The sequence below is a fragment of the Chiroxiphia lanceolata genome, chromosome 9 (assembly GCF_009829145.1).
Source record: "Chiroxiphia lanceolata isolate bChiLan1 chromosome 9, bChiLan1.pri, whole genome shotgun sequence".
In the NCBI taxonomy this organism is placed as follows: Eukaryota; Metazoa; Chordata; class Aves; order Passeriformes; family Pipridae; genus Chiroxiphia; species Chiroxiphia lanceolata.
The window spans coordinates 7,441,981-7,464,906 of NC_045645.1; the positions used below are offsets into that span (position 1 = coordinate 7,441,981).

General features: G+C 37.2%; 1 protein-coding gene across 1 annotated transcript in view; it reads right to left on the reverse strand.

The window, feature by feature from the left end:
- The window catches only part of LOC116790940 (BEN domain-containing protein 5-like), a 910,541-nt gene that overhangs the window by 689,523 nt on the left and 198,092 nt on the right, over window positions 1-22,926 (reverse strand). Inside the window, exon 4 of the mRNA XM_032696479.1 lies at window positions 2,798-2,892. Within this exon, the coding sequence (XP_032552370.1) occupies window positions 2,798-2,892 (95 nt within the window). The remainder of the gene's footprint in view (window positions 1-2,797; window positions 2,893-22,926) is intronic.

Below are 22,926 nucleotides of genomic sequence, written 5' to 3' on the forward strand. Positions count from 1 at the left end.
TCACAAAACGTTGCAGAGCTCGGAGCCATGTTTGCATAACCACATTCAAAACAAACATTAAAATTCAGTCTCTGGAGGCCAATCTACTGCTGATATGCAGGGGGTTGTGAGCAATATGGTCAAATTCTAGCCTGAACGAAGTGGGAACTTTCTCATATAAATCAAAAGGGCGTAACTCAGGTTTGGATATCTGTTATTAAGAGGAGTTCCTACATCTCTCAGATGCAAAAAGGACACTTTATGCCTCTAAAACTCAAACTTGATTATATAAAAAGGGGAGTGGACTAGTTATGTGTGACACAGAATCGCATCTATCACCACGGCCAGAGGAAGTTGGGTAATTTAGGTATGGAACACGTGTCTCCACAGGCAGGCACAATAATAAACTCCTCAAATATTTCATACAGAAAAGTTCAGAAATAAAGGCTGAGCTACAGACTATTTGGAGCCCACGGCTTCTGGTAATCATCCTTTTTAACTTGACTTTAAAACATTTAGTGTTTCTTCAGCTTTTTGTAACGAATATATCATTCTCTAATTTAATTACACTACGTCCACTAAACTGCCACGCTGACATAAATCCCAATATAAGGTGGAGAGTTTCAAGAGTTTCCTTCCACACCTTCCTACCCTCGTGTAAAGCTCAGCACTTTTGCAGCATTGAATGATTCAGTATTGCTCACAAGACTAATATATCCAAAACATGAGAGGGGATCAAATCGATGCAGTTGGATATCGCCCTGTTGGTGTTCAAGGCCCACAACCACCTGTGTGCTGCATTAGCACCTTCAAGGACCAGCAAATCCTCTTGCAGCAAACAGAAAAAGGAGAAAATTTTGTTTACAGGTTTCACCAGAATGCCATGGAAACAGATACAAAGGTAACTGTGAAAGGCATAATCCAAATGGAAGACAGCCCTAATAGAACTCGCATATCCAAAAATAATATGTATGTTTTCCCACTTGGAAAACACATGCCTGAATCCTATTAACGTCAAGACAGAAAATTATACTGAGTAGACCCCAATATCACTAAGGTCCCTGATAACAGTATGAATTAATGTGCACCTTCAAAGTAGAGCAAGATGTTTTCATATGCAGACTATTAGAAAAAAAAAATATATCTTAATAGAATAATCATCTTTTTAAAGAAAAAAAAATTACATCTTGAATTTTTGAAACAGGATTAAAGTATGGTAGTAGCCCTCTAAAAGGAAGCTGCTCAGCACCTGCTGCCTACACTGTGCCTGGCTCCAGGCAATGTTATTCATTCCTCGCTTTCATGGGAGCAAAATACAACCTCTAAAAATATAAAACACAAAAATAAATAGATCTCCGGGGAAATGGAAGAGAAATCTGTTTTAAAAATAGTGAGAAGCCTATATGTTCTAAAAAAATAAGTCCATTTTGCATTGTTTTGTAAGATTTACACTTTAATTTGAAACCAAAGTAAGGCATAAAATTTGTATGAAAGCAATATCTGATTTATAGATGAAGTTAAAACACAATATACTTAGCTGCAAATACCAGACCCCAGTGAGAGAAGGAAAAGGTTCTGAAAGATGATTAAAGTATGCTTGATAAATGTGGCCCTGCAATGCCCCAAAAGGTTTTTCTGAAGTTAAGTGGTAAACACAATTAACATGACTTTTGCTACAAAAACACTAAACACAATGGATTTTTTTAATTAATTTTCAATGTTATTACATGTTCCTATCGAGCTGGAATTGACTCAATCCACTAACTGTACTGAGAGACAGCTCTTCTGTCCACATGACCTTAACATCTAGACAAAAAAACAAATATCCATTCTGCTGGTCACATGAAGAGGAAGCCACACAATAACAACGCTCTTATGGCCACCAAAAGTTAACATCTTGTGAGTGGAAATTTTCTGACGGTTGAAGCATTTAAGAAAGATATATTTGTAAGGCTCAGGGAATGTCCAGCTTGATTAAATGTATTCTTAATTAGCCAATAAAAAGCAGCAGCTGTGAAGGCTGACAAGAACCCCTTACTGTACCCTTCTGGCCTAACCTCACTATCCATATTCAAACAAGTCTCCTGGCAAAGGCAAATCATATAATTCTTGGGAGTCTCGCACGCATTCGGACTCACCAGATTTACATATTATTATTCACAGGAGAGGTTTCATTACATTTGCTTTGAGAAAATGTACCATCTATATGGGTATTCACGTGTTTAATATGCACATGCCTTTCCATTTTGTATTTATTATAGAGCTTATGAGGAGGTTGTTTGGCCTCCGTCTGTCTCGGACAGTGGCACTGCTCACTCATGTGAGGTCAACTCACATGGCAGAGCTCACGTTCCTCCATCACACTCCAACCACCCCAAAACAGGAAGAACAATTCCAAGAAGCTTTTCAGAACCAGTCCGGCCACCAGTCCATCTCCCAAACTGTTTGCAAGCTTTTTGGGGCAGACTGTCAGCTGATACAGCCCAAAACTGGGACAGGGACTGTCCTCACCATTGGACAGTCACTGAAAAACAGTTTGGCCCAAGCCTTGGCTGTTCAGTTTGCTTGAATGGACTTCAATTCAGTGATGCTACTTGAAACCCGGCACTGCAACACACCAGAGCAGCAAGGCTGGAAGGGGCCTCTAGAATTCATACCATCCATCTGCTCCAAAGAGAACCTGTGCTCACAACGCTGCAGGATCAAATTTCTCACACTCTACTTATGTAAAGGTGCACCTAAGCCACAGGGGCTTTGCTACAAGTGTCAAGTACAACACTTTTATCTCATCAAGCAAGTCTTTGAGAGTATAACTTACCATTTTGGTCTGCTGGTGGATTTCACCATTGGAGCCATCCCATCTCTATAGAGGCTTTTTGTTTTACTGAAGTTGACAACATTGAAAATTACTCTCTGGGGGGAAAAAAAGGAAAAGAAAAGAGATCAGGTATAAAATCTCAAAGAATTTCTATGTGTGCTGCTTATACCAGCTGCATAAGAATATACAGAGATAATATATAAAATAGATGTGTGTCTTATGAATTATTGTTACTCTCAGTAGATCTTAGATAATGAATATCCTGCCTGTTCCACATATTTAAATTGTCTGTGTTGTTTTACAGAGCATTTATACACATGAAATGTATGTTTTTAATTTAGTATGTTGATTTTTCAGTAGGCATCCCAGCCACAAAAAGAAATAGGTTGCTCAGATCTGAAAACAGTAAAGCAAGTCCAGTTTGCTGCAGTGAACATTATAGAGGTTGGTGGAAAGTTGGGAGATGGGGTATCAATCCTCATGAAAACCTTCTAACTGCTCCATAGAATCCTAGGGTAGAATCATAGAAACATTAAGATTGGAAAAGACCTCCAAGATCATCAAGTGCAACCATTAACCCAGCACTGCCAATCCCACCACTGAACCATGTCCCTAAGCACCACATGTACACATCTTTTAAATCTCAGAGACTCAATCTCTTCCCTGTGCAGCCTGTTCCAATGCTTGACAACCTTTTCAGGGAAGAAACTTTTCCTAATATCCAACCTAAACCTCCCCTGGCACAACTTGAGACCACTTCCTCTTGCCCTATTTCTTTAAGGGTAATGGACTGATACTGAAAGGAAATTCATGCAGGGGAAAGACAAGAGAAAACAGAGACAAAACCTTCTTCCTTACCATCTGTCTGCTCTAAGTCATTTTACACAAAGTTACTTATTCTGTTTCTGTTAAGAAAATCTAAATTGGATGTAGCTCATCTCACATAGTACATTGACTTTTCAGATGGTAAAGGCAGTATTCCTCATTTGTCATACTCTCTTGATACCCCATATTAATGTACAGAGAAAAAACAAAATACGAAGACTAAAGTAATTTTAATGTAATAGTCCGGGATATATTGATACATTTAATTTCTACCTCTCTCTTTACACTTCTTTTTCACAGGTAGCAGTGAAGACAGACCACTAAAAATTATATTCACACATTTGTTTTTAGAACAGCCTATTGTAATGCTTGCATTCTTACATAATGGTTCACGAGAAGCCTTAGAACTGAACAGTCACTGATTAAAATCAGGCAATTTTGACTGAAACAACAGGATCAATTAAACTATCATCTGTAAAACTTTGCAAAAACCAATCTGGACTTTCCAGGCAGTCTGCTCAGGCAACAGTGAATGATAAGACTGAAGTGAAAGCAGTCAGCAGTGGGACATGGACAACGGGAACCAGGCACATTTACACTGATATGTGGGGCAGGTAGGGAGCCAGGAAAACTACACAGCACTGAGTGAGTAGCTCTGTACTCAAGAAAAATTAAGCAAGTTTTTTCGAGGTAAGGTAGTGCTGAAGATTCTGTAAATGGGAGCACAAACTTCTACGTGTGTGAACTCCATAAATTATTAAAAAAATAAAACAAAAACTAAAAATAACCTGTAGTTTTGACTGGAACTGACTTGAAAAATTAGCAAGTTGAGAAAAACACTTTCTTGAAGACGTTAATTCAATTTTGCACCAAAGGTAATAAGGAAACTACAGGTGCCTGCACATGAGGTTCCATATATTTTGAGATTTTCCAATGGTCATGAGATGAACTTATTTTTATGACTCCAGATGAAAACATGCACTTAGTTTACAAAACGTTATGTTTGCAATTTTAAGTATCTGATTATCTTCCATCATCTCATGTTAACAATATATGGCTCTAAGTTCAAGAATGGTATTTAGGTCTCTATACATTTCATGCTCTACATGGAAGCATTTCCCCATATTAGAATGCCCAGATTTTCCTCTGTTACTTAACTCTGTTCATATTTGTGAAAACAAATTAAGTTGCAACAAATTGGTTTGTTAATCTTGATGTTTGCATGGAGCGAATGAAACAAACAAGATCTCCAAACCAATTGCCTTAAACTTTGGATGCAATCATGTCACTGTTGGAAAGAGAAAGTTGCTAATTTTGTTGCGTACTGACTCAGAGCAGACAGCTGGTGGAGAATGTTCTTATTCCAATCAAGCTTATTTTGTATAATGAGTTGGGCAAATGTACACAACTGGGTAAGCAATGTATATAAAAACAAAAATATGCAGCTCATTTAACAAACCAGTGCAGATTCGAACATTTCGAGCAGCCGTGTTCGCCGCGGAGGCAGCGGTTAGCGGGGTGTGCCATTCTCCCAGCGTGGCACGGAGCGAGACCGGCAGAACCAAAAATTTAACAGCACCGAGCAGAACTTTATCAACACACACCACTGGAGTAATAAAGCACACAAACCGAAGCACTCAAATGAGCAGCTGAACTCCGTCAAGTGTTCCCGGTGATAGTTAAAATAGTTCATGCAGCTCGGGCAGTGGAGTGTGCAAAACTGTAATGACTACAGGACACACGCTGCATACACACGCGGCAAAAATATGCAGCTTGCTCAATAAGGTATGCAAACATCCCCGAGCTCAGTGCTGTAATAAAAAGGTTGTGATACAGCAATCAAAGTTTTGCTGGACAAATCTAATTCTTAGTCTCGTTTCTACCTATGTCGACTGTGCACTGTAAAGGGGAAAAAGGACATCAAACCGCTTTTTCACAAGAAAATTATCATTATTCTGTATGATTTTACGAATTATAGAGATGTCCAATGGGTGTCATTTAATAGGTAATATAATTCAGATACTCATTTACGAGTATTTAAGAATTTAGGAAACGTTAAGGAAAAAAAAACCTGGATTAAATGTACTTACAAATTCCCTAGAAATCGCTCTGGTCTCCGGAGCATCAAGACAGAGAGAAATGGTGGAAATTTTTACTATAAAAATGCTTGTTGGGTATTTTGTAGGGTATGAATATCACTAAAAGATTAAACACTCAAACTAAATTATATTCATTTCTGAATACTGAAAGAGAAGCAATATTCAAACTGGAAATATTCATATATGAATTATCAGAAATCACAATTGTGTGGTTTCACTTCAGTTATGATAAAATCTTAAATATACTGCATTATTCTCACAAACTGATCTGCAACTTCTGGGTAGGTGGAAGAAGCATGGTGTAAGACAGCCTCTTGGGACACCACCAAGTAAAACCATGCTCTTGAGGGATGTATCAGGATGGATTGTGGCTTCACAGCATGAGGAAAGGCAACTGCTGCAGTCTCAGGCTCTATGCGTGGGCTGCCAGATCCGAGACAGATGCTGGAGAACATGAGGCAAGGCAGGTATGTTCTACCCATCAAGAGAAAAAGAAAGATTTCCTATTTCCATAATGTGTGCAGTAACTTGGAATTTGAAGGTATCTTGCTGCTAAAACCATTAAGAGAGAAAAGCAAGGAAAAGCTTAGTCCTGCCTTTAGCCTTAAAACTTACTGATTAAATCTACTTTTCCCAATAGTCCTTTGCAAACCTATTTCAGGAATTAAAAGCACAAATAGGTATTAAATGCTAAGTGTATTTAACACGAGCAGGATAAAGATGAATCATGAACATAAAGGGGAAAAGATGGCTGAAATATACTACATATTTTTTCTTACTACCAGTAGTTTGCTGTTTTCTGACTGGGGCTGGAAGGAGCTGCTCTAGTTTTGGTGGCCAAGCACAAATCAGGGTGGTTTTGGTTTGGAGCTGAAAGCATCGAGTGGGGATTGTCATATTGAGCATCATATCCCAACAGGTCTGTGGGAGCACAAGGTGAATTTTAATCTCTAAAACATTCATTGTTCACCCACCTCCTGGCAGGTTTTCCACCTGAACCTACCAACTGAAGCAGGTATCCCAAAGAAAGTCACACCTTTGACAAAGGTTAAGTGCCTTCCCCCAGGATAAGGATGCACCAGGTCCCTTCAAAAAGGCTCCCAGGTTTATTTTGCATGGTTTTCCCTGGCTGGCTTCTCACAGAAATAGCTGAGTTCCTTTGGCTGACATTAAAAGAAGGGGGAAAAAAAAACAAACACACCATAGAACAAAAATTCTGCCTGAGGCAGACACCTGGCACGGAAAATTTTGTGTCAAATCATTACAAGTATGAGAAGTTATAACTAGCTGAAAACAGGGTTTGCAGTAGGAAGTGTTGGGTGTTCTTAATATTGATGTAACATACACATATTAAATATTTATAATTATATAATACATTTAACATTAATAGCATAATGATTTCAATTCAGTGGACAATACTGAATGCTACAAATATGACACAAACTTCACTACAAGCTACTAAAGTACCTGGGGACCAATTCTTTGAAGTCAGGCATGAACAATTTCTACATTTAACCAGCCAAAATAAGAGAACTGGGCACAAAGTAATATTATTAAGACCTTTCAGCTGAAATTAAGTCTGAACTCTTGTGTTCTGAATTAACATTTAAGATCCAAAGGTGCAAGATATTATGAGGCTCTGCTCTGCTTATTTTGCTTGATGTCTTGATTTCCTCTCCTTCAGATTCTTCAGATATTGCAATGTTTTGTGAATTCCTGAAACCTGCACCTTTTTGTGAGATGGGTTCTTGCATTTGTCAAGAATCATGGTTATCCTTTCCTTCCTTCCTTCCTTCCTTCTTTTTTTAAAAAGCCTTTCTTTTATACATGTACCTTTATGCATGTTTATGAAGAGATATATGTTACAGATGTAAGTAATTCCTTTAAGGGGCAGATCTACTTCAGAACAGCATTCCATTACAAAAAAAGAAAAAAAAAAAAAGGAAGAAAGGAAAGAAAGAAAAAAAAAAGAAAGAAACCCAAACAAAAAAGAAAAACAAATTTTCAAGCCAACCCTATGACTTGTGAGATTTTGAGACACTATTTATAAATGTGAGAAACCGGCAACACGGGATTGCTGCCTGCTCACAAAAAAAATGCTGCATTTTGGTATTTGGTCTTTAGGATCCTTCCTGACAAAGCACCTTACACAAAGCTGTACAAAAATAAATTATACTGGAGGGACTTCAAAATGGAAAGGAAAAAAGTGTCACCTGCAACTGTTATCAACATTGAAGAAAACAAGCAATATAACAGCCAGGTCTGTGCAAAATCCCCAATGAAAACTTACAAATCACGTTTTTCTGACCTTTTCAAATTTAAATCATTCATTACCTCTAACGTTTTAAAATAACTCCTGATTTCTTTTTCCCTTTGTAGGAACAATTTGTCCTTTCAAATGGAGAAGTTTTTACTATTGATAGCATTTAGCCTTTTTAAGGAGCTTTCAAAACCTGCTGATGCTCGGGAGGGGAACACAAACACTCAGTGAGGGAGGATGCTGAGGACCATGGAGAGCTCCACTGGCCTCATCATCAGCTGCACCTGTGTCTTGTTAACTGCAAATTGTCGAGTCTTTACAACATAAGGAAGTTTCAGGAAGTTGATGCAGCAAATGCATCCCAGACTGGGAGTTATTGGGGTTTTTCCCTCGGTACAGCTCCTCATTTAGTTACTTGACAGAGAGGAATGCTCAAGTCTAGGATGTCACAAAGAGCAACGTTAAAATGAGACTCAAAGGATTTTAATACAGTAAGACCTCTGATATACTGATTTGCTAAGTATAAAATTAGCTTAGACTTTGTTGTGGTATTTGTCTGTGTATTGGAGAGATTCTTGGTGTTCGTGCTGGCCCAGCACCCGTCAGCTGTATTGGTGTTTTTCAGTTAATGGGGCGTAGTTGTGTGTTAATAACAAAAAAATGCTTTTAAAAATAATTCCTAGTTTAGGCATTTGCCTGGTTATCTGTCCTTTCTGGCAGTCCTTTCTTTGCCCTCAAACTAATATTGTTAAGCACAGATTCACAGGAGTAACACCTGGGTAAGGCAGTGTTCCCCATTTGGAACTGTCAACACCAGTGTTACCTCACTTAGGCCTAGGGCAGGGGGACTCTGTAGAGAAGAACATCTTCTAGCAGAAAGAGTACAGAAGGATTTACAGAGGAATTGCTACTCCCTGTTTAATGCCATGCCACGGACTGACCACTAATCCAGCTTCAGAGTGTGACCTGTTGGACTTGAAAATTGTGAGGGCGAGAGACACTCCAGGTTTTCCCATTCAATCTTTCTTGGAAAACTGGCAAATTTGTTATTGAACAGAATAACAATTATTGTTCCCTTGCCAACATAAGTCAGCTTTCTGTTTTTACTTTTCATCTGAACATCAATAATCCGAAACTTTCAACTGAAAACTCAGAAATATCCCTTTGGAAAGCCAGCAGTTGTGTAATTAGAGTGACTCCTGCTCCACGCTCCCTTGGGCCAAAATCTCCAATAGAATTGCAAATGTGTCACAAGACATATATTGGATTGTGTTGATTCATCAAAAAGAAAATAGTACAAGTCCTGACAGGGCATATAACCAGGCTACAGAGGTATTTCAAACAGGTTTGAAGCTGAAACCTTCTTGCCAATTTTTTTTTCCATTCTTTGTAGCAAAAGGTCAAAATATTTGTAAAAATAACAAAGGTATCTTTCTTTAATCAGCTTGGGGGGGAAAAAAAAAGGTGCTTTTATTTTCTATTTCCTATTTTTTCATCTATATGCAGGTTTTGGCAAAAGAGCCGCTTCTAGTTCCACTGCCAGGAAACTGCAGAGCTACAGGAATGTGTGAGCAACTTTTTATTTGAAAACTGACAGGTGCCTGAGCCCTGTTGGTCTTGACATTGCCTTTCTCCATTTACATGGATAATATTTTCAGGAATCAGTAATATAAAGAAACAGTGCATGGTCTTTCACTGAGACTTTCTCTCAACTAGCTAAATTATTTCCTAATACATTCCATGCCACGTTACAGCCATTGCCAGATGACATTTGAAGTAGCATCATGTATTAAACTCGTTCTCCATAATTACAGAAGCTATCCATGTTTAGGTTCTATATTCTTTTCAATCAATATTATGGCTGCAGGTGGATAGTAACAGCTGGCTGTTCTGGAATGTGTTAGCAAAATTTGCGGATATCTTACATCTCTCAAGAGGAAGCAGCTGAAAAGACTTACATTTTCCTTTTCCTAATAGAAAATATTTATCCAGCCAGAAGAAATGCTGCAAAGTTTTTGTAGGATTCGAAATGGTTATAATAATTACGTCTTCTTGGTGGTACCAAAAGATAATGCTCTTAACGAAATGTTTTCTGGCCCACATCCCATCCGTGGTGCAGGGCCCACAGGAGGACTCAAAACCATGAGATCAGTCTGGAAAAAGGGGAAAGGGCCAGGAAAAGTCATCACATTATTGTTATAGAGAGCTATTAAAAAAAAAAAGAAAAAAAAAACCACATGTTTATGAGCACTGGCATAAGGTGTGCCACTGAAGGGCTGAGCATGAAGGGGCACTGAGTTCATGTGGGAGCACTCAACTCACTCCACATCATCTACTCCTCTGGACCCTTCATAAAGTGCAAGTCAGCCTAAGATCCAGAATCAAAACCTCCCTTACCAACAAGGGATACACTTCCCAACAAATATAGACATTGGTGATGGATGCCAGGGTGATGTACAGCTTAAAGCATGCAGGTGGAGTGCTGAACACTGCCACAGAAATCCTGCAAGGCAGCAGGTGACAGTGGCACTGACAATGAGAGAGTGGCAGTGATATTTGTATGGATCATGATTTTGCTCAACCCCTGAACACACAGAAGGTAATAATCACAATTTAAATAGCATGCAAACACAAAGGCAGCAATCCATCTGATACCCAGGCTGGAGGATGAGAATGAAAAAGCCTTTTCAAGTGTAGGTCCTTGTGAGGAAGATAAAGAAAGCCCTGTTAAGGGAGAGATTTGGATGAAGCTTTTCCAGCAATTGTTTACTTTGGATTTTTGCAGCTGGCATTTTTCACAGTTAAAAGCTAATGTTTATCTGGAGCTTGTGGGAAAAACCTGTGGGGGAAAAGAAGGAGATGATAACACATAGAAGGAAAGACAGGATATATGGGAGAGCTCAAAACCATCACCGATGTATTTGCCTCGGTGTTCTCTGATGGGTTACAAAACAAAGACATTTTGATGTGTACGACCACTAGTTATTACTGCCAGTGGTCTTGGTTATGTTACTGGGATCACAGCCTGCAAATGTAAACCCTCTCTATTTACTTCTCCAGTAACTAGGCACAGATGGGCTTTGTGTCCAGGTTATTCATGGAGGTCCTTGGGTTTTTCTTTTTTTTTTCTTTTTTTTTATTTAATTCAGGCATTTTAGTTGCTATTACAATTAAACCTTTGAACCTTCTATGTTCTTCCACGCATGGTTCTGAATAGTAATAGAATAAAGGTTTCCCCATATTGTACAGCTCCTTTATATTTAGACAGAATTTGAATTAGATCCTTACTAGAGTAGCTGCAGTGCTGATGAAAAAAAAACCACCAACCTTTTTTTGTGGGAAAATATAAACTATATGTTATCAATCTCATTAAAATAAGGGATATCGTTATAGCATGTACCCTCTAGTTTTCTTTTGCAAAATTAATAACCCCTTCTATTTCTAAAGCAGAGCTAAAATTCTTTCTGCTCTTTCCAGTTTAATCCTTTTGCAATACTGCAACAGTCGCACAATTCACTGATTTCTATGAGAAAATGTAATCAATATGTTAGTGTACATTGGAATCTTAACATTGACAACCAGTAGCTTGAGGTATTGATTTGAAAAAAAAATGCCCATGATTTCTACAGTACTTCAGCACTATTTCTTGTATTTTCAATTTTTGCTGCTTAGAATTCTACTCCGAGTGTCTAACTCATGTACTAACAGATTATTCCAAGTTTTGTGCTTCAAAAGAAAACCCAAGGGTAAGCAGAAGGAAATCTGATCTAATTCCTGCTATTTTTTGTGTACCTGTCTATTTGACACTTCGAGTAAGATCTCAGAACTGCATTAACCAACCCTAATGGTAAGGGGATATATGAATTGTACTCACAGCTTTGAAAATCCCCTTCTGAAGCTGAAAACTCTGAATGTTAGATTCAAATGCTGATCTCTGTCTGTTTGCAAAGGTGACTCACAGCATGTGAATAAACATGTTTTGGCAGTGTCATGAACAGAACAGCTAAACAAAAGAACTGGGAGGATTTCAATAGGAAAGTTAAATGTCTTAAAGCAAAGTGCCCTGTGTTGTATTAGGTGGCATTCCTCCCTGGCATTCCTCTTTGGCACTGCAAAAGGAAAAAAAGCCCAGCAATGGCAAAGCATCATTACTGGGGTGAGCAGCAGAACTGCAGTCCAGCCAGTCAGGTCCTTTTGCCTTCAAATGCCAGAGGTAAAACTTCCATTTTGTCCTGACTGAGCTTTAAAGGCGGGTAAAAAAAACCATTTGTATTCAGAAAAGCTCTCAAACACATAAATATTTAGCTTCACTTTAAGTGTTCCTAGAGTCTTAAAGTTAAGCAAACATTCACACTTTCTCCCTGAATATGGGTGGATTTCTGATTCAGGATTTAAGACAGCCTGGCATTATGGGAGAGAGATGCCGGGTTTGCCAAAATCCCGTAGGCACAATTTTTCCTTAGTAAGTGATCACTGTAGATTGGAAGTGACGTTTCTGCAGCTTTGGGATGCAGCAACATTTTTATTACTGTTACAGATCAACTTTAAGTGTTATATTGTTTTGTTAGTTTATGTAAATCAATCTGAAATGCTGGATGAATAAAAGGAATTTGAAAATGGATTGCTCGTCTTTATTGGCTTTGAAGTACCAAGTATATGATACTTTGCTGAAACTATTACATTATATTGAGTTATAAGAAAAATTGCTCAGATACTAAGCAAGTCTCAGCACAAATTCTGGTAATTTTCCACCAAAAATGAGACTCCAAAAAGAGATAAATATGGTACAGTGCTGAACATCTTCTCTAAAGAAATCATATGTATGACCAAAGTCCCTTTCAATATCATACAGATTTGATTTTCCTTCAGATCTCTTCCAAAACCTAGTGTAGAAATATGCTTCAAAGTGCCCCTTTGGTAGAGAAAACTTCTTCTCTAAATGGTTGCTTATTCTTCAGCAAAGCAATAGTAACAGCACGCTGCTAGGAGGCTACTATGAATGCTCTGTGCATTTTAACAGGTAAATTCTGCACTGTTTATTATGCCAGTTTGATGGAATACTCAAAGTTGCTGAAAACCCTTCTGGGGAAACGTGCAAATTGATAACATTCCTTCCAAACACAGTATTTTAATACAGCATCTCAATATTAACCATAATGCTGCAAAAGATCTTTCACACTTTATGTTGTTCAATTTTTTCATTTTGGAAAAGACTCAAGAGTTTTTTTGGAAACCATATGTAAATATAATTCCTTTCAGATTTCCTGGAATTTTAAAATCATAACAGCAGAAGACACAAATTATTAGCAAAAAAAAATAAATTTGTGATCAGAGATAACAAGACATTTCTCAGTTCCCTTACTTCTAATCACAGCTGATCCTCTCTTGTTTCCCAGAGTATCATTTAAACTCTAAGCTCCCCAAAACACTAATGCAGTTTGCATTTATTTTTACTGCAATGCACGTGACAAGTTTTCCTTTGATTTTACTTAAATCTCTAGTTATCACATCATGACACTGCTCCCACAGCCAGCCTGTAACCAGGTATTGCAGAGGCAAAATCTGCAAACACCAGTTTGGTGGCCAGGCATGGGGAGCAGAAGAAACTCACTTATCACAAAGAAGGTAGGAAAATATGAACAAAACCAAAATGGGTATTACGTGGCATGAGCAGAAGACTTTCAATAAATAAAGAATGCTAATCGGAGCTTCAAAAATAATGAGAAGTTTCCCTCAAAACTGGGACAGTGCTCTGTCAACAAAACACAAACACCCATTGCATGGGAGAATGATTTTCTGTGGTCCTCACATGCTTGACACTGAATTCAACAGGAATTTTAGACATGCCAGGATTAAAGATTTAAGCTGTAAATGTCACTGTGAGAAATAAAATGGTGATTCAGATTTGGGATGTCAGCTGTGAGAGGAGCACCCAGGGTGTCTCAAGAGGGTGAAGACCATGGCTTCGCACTGCCCTAGTTCTGGATCATTAGGGATTTCCCTGGCATAAATCAAAGAAATCTAAATAGTTCATTCTCACCCCAGCTGTTGAGATCCCCAGAGTGGGAGAGCTGAGTCATCCCCTCTCTGTGACAGCACCGAGCACAAACTTGGCCCCCAAAGACTCCCCGAGATGGGGACCTTCTTTCCACAGTGACACTCCCAGCACTACACACATAAGCTGTCACACCACAGGCTCAGATCTGTAGTTGAATCTATTAATAGTTATTTAAACTATTTAATCCGTAGTTAAATAGTCCTTTCACATGAAGTAGCACCTGTGCTCTCCACATGTATACAGGTAGGTTTAGCAGTATTGTTTATTTGTCTATGCCCCGGCAGCTCTTATGAAATGCTGACACAAAAATGGGACCAGGAAGATTTTTTCCCTGTTAAAAAATGCCCATCTTCCAAAAATGAATGGCAGTCGGGTCCCCTCTTTTGGAGAGAACAATTCTGTTTCTCATATTCTTCCTCACAGCTCGTGCTTTAAGTCTTTTCTTCCTCAAGTAATTGGCTGGAAAAAGCATGCTTATAAGGAAAAAAAAAAAGGAAAAAAAAAACCAAAAAACAACAGCCTTGCAGGATAGATTAAAATTTTGTCCAAGTTTGTAACTCTATTACCCTAACAATAAACCATATTACATGATATTTTACTAGAACACTGACAATTCTAAAACCTATTAAAAATATGAACAAATCAATAAAGATAAAGCTGAATTATACATATAAGGAACATTTTCTTTATTGAACAATTCTTATAGATCGTTTTGAAATAACATTGTTCTAGACATTTGCTTGGATGATCTTATTGCTAAGTTTCAGTGTGGTAACTACAGTAGTTTTGCATTATGTCCTAACAAAGAGCAAACAAGCAGAAAAATAGAAAGACATTCAGATATAAACATATATGAAGTCTTTTGTAAATAGCTTCAAGGTTTTAATCACATTAACAGCATGTTTATTATTAAAAAAAACCTGTGCTAAAACACAGCTGGGAAAAGAAAGTCTCATTACAAACATTACTGGTAACTATCTTGAATTGCTGGAGTTAGTTACTTTTGCTAAGAAGACCTGTTTTATGTATTAGGATTGGTAAAAAAATTATGATCCTTTATATCTGCATGAAATTTAAACCTGAAAAATGGTCTGGTAAATTTAAAAGATCTGTTTTGATGTTTACAAAAATGTTTTCTTTGCATTTCATACATTTCTGTCTATAAATACAAGATTAGCAGAGTAAATTACAGTCTAAAACCAGAGCAGTTCTGTTCCCAAGAATTTGGTATTGCTGACCACAACTGGGTTTTAAGGTTAATTTTAATCTTAATAGATTTCTATCTGAGCTAAAATGGTTATTTCAGCACCAGAATATGTTGTGGCAGACTCCATTTTACAATATATATTTAAGTTTCCCAAAGAAAGATACCATTGCATATCCAGATTTTTCTCATGAAAAAGCCAGGGCAATTCAGTTCTCTTTGCTTCTTTCACCCCTGGGACGACCTCTCACAATAAGAATTGTCAGTGCCTTATTTATAATGGCACATCTCAGGTTTGATTCTGGCAGCTTTTGATCTCTTGATGGCCCAAAAGCTTTCAAATACAGAAGAATCTGATGCTTTTTTGGCATCCTGCAGTGTGCCTAAACCTCAAAAGCAAGTTTTAGTCCCAGAAGTGAATTACTGAAGCAGTGTAAACAAAACACAAACGTCACAAAATGATGAATATCTCAAACAAAATATCTTTGTCAGACAGATGACAACTTCAGATCACTTGAAAAGCATTTGTAGAAACTCTGCAATCGGCAAACAAACTTCTGTTTTACAACCTGGAACTAAAAAGTACACGAAAATAATGAATTATTAAAACCTCAAATATTCTTCCTTGACATGCATATAAAATTTCAAATACCTCATTCTTTTAAACAAAGATTCCTGCATGTTTCTACACCACAGAAGTTCATATTACTACCCAGTCACAACATAACTGTCAGGAAAATGGATACAAGAGCTCCACTGAACAGTGTCTTCAATGAAGCTCTCATACCCGATTTATTGAAAAAGAACAGAATAAATGAGAGACAAAATACTTTATATCACTTGAAGAAATAACTTTTGATAAGTATGTGACAATGACAGTTATTTTATCCCTAGAAACCTCTTCTTGGATAGACTACGTTGATTAGGTAAGATCCCTTGACAAATGCAGAAAACAATTGTCCTGCATTTCAAATGGAAGAATGTCTGATTTTTTTCTCTATTAATATGTTATTCTTTAACTCTTGGCAAAGCCTAACATTTTCTTTTTCCTTTGTGATGAGGGAAAGGGAAGGCAGAGAGGAAGAGGAGGGAAGGAATATCACTGTGCTACATAAGGTGTCAGGGTTGTCTGTTTGGGTTTTATTTTTATTTTAACACAAAGATGCAACTAAACCTGTTTGCCAGTTTTCAGGTTTATGTCCCTCAGTGCTGCTTTAAGGTTGCAGTGGATGCCATAAAATTCTAGGTCTGTGCCTCAGTCTATTAGACAACATGCATTACTTTTGCTTTAAGCAAACTGGAACACAGATAAAATGCTGTAGACTAGCAGGCTTGATACTGTAACCTTTTTATACCAGCTGTAACTGCATTAACATAAAGATAGTTGCTATAATATCATTACTGGGAATCAAGGCACTTTGAAAATCTCTGCTCCTTGTGCCAATTTACCGTGGAGTTAAATTAGCAATGAAGCTCTGTACCAGCAACACAGCCATTAGTTAAAAAAAAAAAAAAAGGGGGAGAATACATTTGGAAATAATTCAAAGAGATTGGGGAATGACAGCAGAGCATTTGCCAGACTAATGAAATTCCTTGTTCCTAACCTTTAAATACCTGCGTGTACTGTACAAGGCCCCATTCTGACTAAATCTGTGCTGTTGGGTTTACAAATAAACCTGCTAAACCTTTTGCATTATTGATCAGGGCTGGCATGCTTAGCACTCATGTCCTATTTACATTCTATTTCTTTTACACTTCTAAGATATAATGTGTCTTTTACAAAACAAGAGCTCTTTCCATTTAAACCCCGCAGTTTGTGTTCTTCATGCATTTTAATGGCTGCAAGCAATTTAGAAGGTTAGTCTTTGAATAGTAGATAAAACTGGCAATATTTATTGGTAAATAAATGCCTAATTATAATAATTTAGGAACATTTCCAATATCATGGGTTTTTTTCTAAATAAATAGCTGGGAAATTATCCCCTTTGTATAACAATGATACTGAAATAAAAACTATGGAGCAACTTACATCATTCTAATGTTACCGTGAAGAAATCTTGCACCTATTCTGAACACGACGCAAGAACGTTGTAATTTAAAAATAAGAAATAAAAAAATGGGGATTCAAATGTAGCCAATTCATTCCCGTGTTCTGCACAGAGACAAACCCAGCCTACATTTCCAAGGCTGGTAGAAGAGGGGCTGGCACTGCACCAATGACAAATTGAGGTGACACGAGCCAGGCCTCGAAAATGTCGTGTTTCAAGACAATCGGGAACAATTCTAATTCCTTACTCCTGCTTCTCCCCACCGGGAGCAAGAGGGTGTAAGGATCAAATACTCTTTAACAGTAGGTTTGATACACAACCCCAGGCTTGCTGACCGGAATCCCCCTCATAAAGTCTTTAAAAACATCTAAAAAGTTGTAAAACACTTCCCCAGTTTCCAAACTTGCTCGTTCGTACCGCAAGGCATTTTAAATATCAGCGTTTCTGAAGGCAGAAAAGGAAAATCATCAGCCACTTCAAGCAGGTCCTGCTTTGACATCAGAAAGTCAATTCACTCAGCTTAGCAGCATTCAATTCTCAACAACATTTTGTTCTGGGTCTCTGTCAAGTTATTCTAGGCTGTGAAATTGTCAGGAATGATGGATGACTATCAGCCTTCTGCTATCTTTTTCCTTCTCCTTAGAGATTTGTGGCTGCTGACTGCAAAGCAAATTCCCCTTTTCTTTTTTTTTTGCACAACATACCAAATGAACAACAGTAATTATGAGAAAGCCTACACTACAATTATTTTAGCACTTAACTTTGTATTGACATCTGTAAGAGACAGAGCTCTCTAGATTGATTAGCAATGATATAGCTTCCTGCCTTTTACTATTATTGCTGCAGTCATCCTTTACATGCAATTTGCTCAAAAAAAAACCCCCACTGTTCTTCTCTCTTAATATTTTAAATTACAAATGGAACTAATTATAGGAAAAATCTAATACTAATATTAATATAATACAATATTATTATTACACTAGTATTTCAAACTGTGTAGTATTTGTAACACAATCAAAGCTGACATAGGAGAATAATTTAAGGATATTAAGTGGGATTTTGTTGGGGAAGATGCTAAAGCTGCATTATTGGTCCAGGTTGAAATCCTTACTTGAAAAATCCTGTTTGGTCAGCCATTGCAGTGCTGGTATATATAGGTGGGGAGGAAATTAGTGAAAGCAGTATTAAACATTAAAAGCATTGACAGAATTTGATGTCAAGCATTTAAACCTTTTACTAAAACTAAGTACAAGAAGAAACATCTGATCAGGAAAATGAACAGTTTGGGGAGGAAAAATGCAATAGTGAGAGAAGATAAACTGGGACGTCTTTCAACCCCATGCCAATTATAATCCAGTGTCTCATACTCCTGTTGTATTCAAAATAACTGCAAAATTTATCACAAACAATTCCCGAGCAATAACAATACATTAATTAATCTCCATTACTCTGAGCCACAGAGCTGTTCCTTTCAATTAGACATCATCTCTGCTCGGCTCGGTGCTCAGGGCTGCACATACACAGTGAAATGAAAGTCTGTTCCATCCCAGAGTATGGACAAGCCTGAAAAATATAAATTCAGTACCCCCCCATGGAAATCATTATCAGTTATCACCATCACTGCTTTAACATTAAATTATATTTTAAAAAAAACCCCAAACGCTTCCCAAAAATCTTAAATAATGCAGAAAGATTTTCACTTCAACCCATAAATATACCCCAGTCAGACCAAAGGCTGACATTTAGCAGCAGTTTTTCAGGATCACACAGGAGGTAGAAATAAATGTTTCTCCCTCACAAGTTCCTATTATGAAGGAGGAAACCTTTGAACATATTGTGGTTTAGAACTTACAAAATCTGAAAGTGGATGCATATAAATAGGGTAATATTAACACTGAGATTTCCTCCTTGACCTTCTTTTTCTTTTAAATGCACTTCTTACATCAGGTAGTTGTGTTCTGTTTCTTTTAAATAGCAAGTGTTGAACTCACTAGACATTTAATACAGATTTTGCTGGGGTTATTAACTCATCTGCTATTGTCTCAGCATTCTCTCATTTCCCTCAGCTTCTCTAATGGATAATCATTTTATTATGGGATAATTATCTATGAGTAAATCCAAAGGAAAAGAGAGAAACTACAGAAAAAGAGAAATTCTGCTACCTTAAAAAACAAAATCTGGGCTATAACGTCAATGCCTTTGCATGACATTCTGCTTCAACCACTGGATTCATCAGAATATTTTGAAGGTCCCATCATTTGTTATATATTTATATGAAAAGTAAGCTGTCCACTGTACTGAAGCACTCACCAGGAAATCAGGAATGGCTTCAGCTGGTATAAACATTAATTTGTGTTCATGCTTCAACCTGTTGTGACAGAATTCTGTCAGATCACTTACAAAGGGATTAATAAGTGTTTAAGCTGCATGGTTCACTCCCACAAAAACTACCAGAAGGTCAGTTTAATTTTTATCAACTTCAATGTATAAAAGATCATTTCTCTTAGATTTTAGAAAGCCAAGCAGCTTTCATCTGAGCAAAACATGCTCTTCAACACAACACTTACATATAGAAATTTGACCTTTTTGATGGTGAATAATACTTTTGTACACCAACGCACAGTTATATTCACTTTAGAGGAAAGAATTGGCTGAAATAAAAAGAAAATCAGCCCAAATTGAGGTTACAGAATTTGGCCCTAAATACAATTATTCCCACATTGGTCAGAAAAGTGCTTTCAAAACACCAGGTCGCTCCCAGGTCAAAGACTATCAAGCTCTTTCATCTCAAGATCTGTAATACATGAAGTCGAATTTTACATCGAAGGTACCTAATCATTGGGACTGTATTATCATAATTAATCCTTAATCAGATAAATTAACTCGCTGGTATGTTCAAAAAATTTTCAATCTTTTCCTGCAGTAGAAAAACGAATATAACCTCTCCTAGGAAATGTCCTAAATGTCTCCCTCAAAAAGTCATTAGCTGGAATCTGTGGTACATGGTAACTTAATGTCAGAAAAAGAGGTAACAGACGTTAACAGTCCCATAATGAGATGAAATGCAATTTAAACGGTAATCTCATTACCTAAAAATAAATAAACCTCCTCTGCTTTACCTTTTGGACTTAGCTTAGGCCTATTTGTTTTATCTCCATTTAGGTTTCAACTTTAATCATATCTCTGAAGCTTTTACACAGAAGAACTGCAGTAGCAACTGAGTTTGTCTACAATATTTGCTTGCTTGTAGTTGTTTACTCTGAAATTTCTCATTTGCTGCCAACCAGAAGGCAATGTCCAAAGACATAGAGCAGAGAGAAGGGTTTAAATCCCAATATCAAGAGAATCACCTTCTCAACAGAGAAGCTGGAACCATAGTCAATTAAATATTATTTTCCTTCCAATGCATTCATTTATTTTCTTACACCAAGGGTATCCAGATATATGTAGAAATAACTGTGGCGTGATCCTAATATCATAATATTATTTATAACATGATACTAATATTGTTATCTTTCAGCTCATAGGAATGCAAACTTTTTATTGGTAATTGTGTGAAAAAAAAGTCTGGTGTATGGATATCTGCCTATATTATATAAAAAAAAATAAGAAGGAAGGAGAGGAAAAAGGAAAATGCATCATATTCTTCATGCATGTATTCAGTTAAATACTGATAATTAATATCTGCAAGAAGGCTGAGTTTAAAAGGAAAACAAAAGTAAACCCCTTACCACTCCACAAGACATTTATGCACAAAATACTGTATGAACAGTTTTTCAAGGAAATCATATGAAACTCCAAGCCAAATTCACTCCCACTTCCCTAAAATCTCAAGTACAGCGTATTTTCCCTCTAACTCATCAAGATGCTCCAGCCAGACAAAAGGTTCCCATTTTTCTGGATTATATTCTATGTAACATACATACCCCATACAGTAAGGAGAAATTAAAATGCTTCTCCCTCCCAAGTTCCCTTTACGAAGCAGGAAACATTTGACACTCACTGCAGACTCAAATTTGCAAGATGAGAGTGGGTGCCTTTGGAAAAGGTCACCTTTTCTCTGTCATTCTCCACCCCTCTCCAAATTATTTTTTACATCAGAAAGAGAACATTTTCTCTGTTAAATAACTCTTAGCGCACCAAAGCAGAGGATAAGATCTTGGAAGCTGTTGTTGTTCTCCTACACCATCCACCACGTCTCGGTTGTTCTCCGGCACCATTTTGCACGAGCACGTGGCTTGGGACTCGCTGACTCGTGTTCATAAAAACAAACAAGGAGTGACAACTAAATTAATAAGGACAGCTGGAACAGCTGTATGGGGAGAGCAGTGCCAAAGCTGCAGAGAGAGAGGTGAGAGGTTTGGGTACACAGCACTGGTAAGCTTTCCACACATGGGGAGTTAAGAAGCCCCCCTGTTGAGCAGCAGCTTGGGGGAGACACAAGAAGAAAACTTTGCAGCACTTAATAATTCAGGTAAACAGCATTTTACTTGTTTTTCCTCTAAGATGCGCAATTCTGCTATTATCAGGTATCAAACTTAGTTACTCTAAGCTTGAATACATTATTTAAATCAGATTTATGATAATTTTTAAAACTTTCGAACCCATCTTTTCTTTTGGTAAATCTATAAAGCCCTTTACATGCATTGCTGAATGAGATGGCTTTTCTCTCAATGTATTTGAAAATGAAAACAGATATGAATTCTGCAAATCCAAAGAAATTGGGAGGGAAAAAAGAGTTCAAGATTGGCAATTTCCTAGATGAAGACTCCAGGAGTATGCATGGAAATCTACAGGCCATGGTAGTTTTCTTTTCAGAAATCAAATTTATTTTACTGAATAAACTCTTTTTCTTCCATTCCATTCTGTCAGGATTTGTTTTCAGAGGAGTTATATTTTTGACAGAACTTGCTGAAAATATGTTGTTGCAACCTATCCATTAATTAAGGCATTATTTCAAAGTTGAGGAACGATCAGATTTTAGAAAGCATCAGAAACAGAAAAGGTTTTGAAGCACTGTGACAGAAACCTAAGTAACATTCAACCAACTTTTTTATTCTCACAGAATTATGAGATTAAAATTGAGCAATCTTCACTTGACATTCAACCAAAAAAAATTTTATAGATGGAACCTTTTTTAAGACCCTTCCTCCTACAGGATATAAAGATACTTATCTTATGGCCATGTCTCATCTTTTTCACGTTTTAAAGGCTGACCAGCTGAGGTATCAGTACTATTTCAAGAAAAAATGATCAGAACTCCTGCTATATGCCTATAAATAATATTTATATTGCTATATTATGCATAATAGTACAAAAAGGGCAATAACTAAAAGCAAATATTTATTCTTATTTTCTGTAAGTCTGCAGCCAGACTGGTGCCTCTGTAAGTGAATAGTAGTATTATCAGCTGCAAAGGATTACACACTCTCAAAGTTCAAAACATTTGGTCACATTCTACCTTTTATATTAGCTGATATTTCTGACACACTTTCCCTTGCTTCTTGAGGGTAATCAAATAGATACAAAGGGATGAAAAAGTATTAAAACCAGTTGATATTGTAGTTTTGAAATTCCTGTAGCCACGGAGAATGATATATCTTTTCAACCAAGCTCTTAATTATTTTTTCCCCAA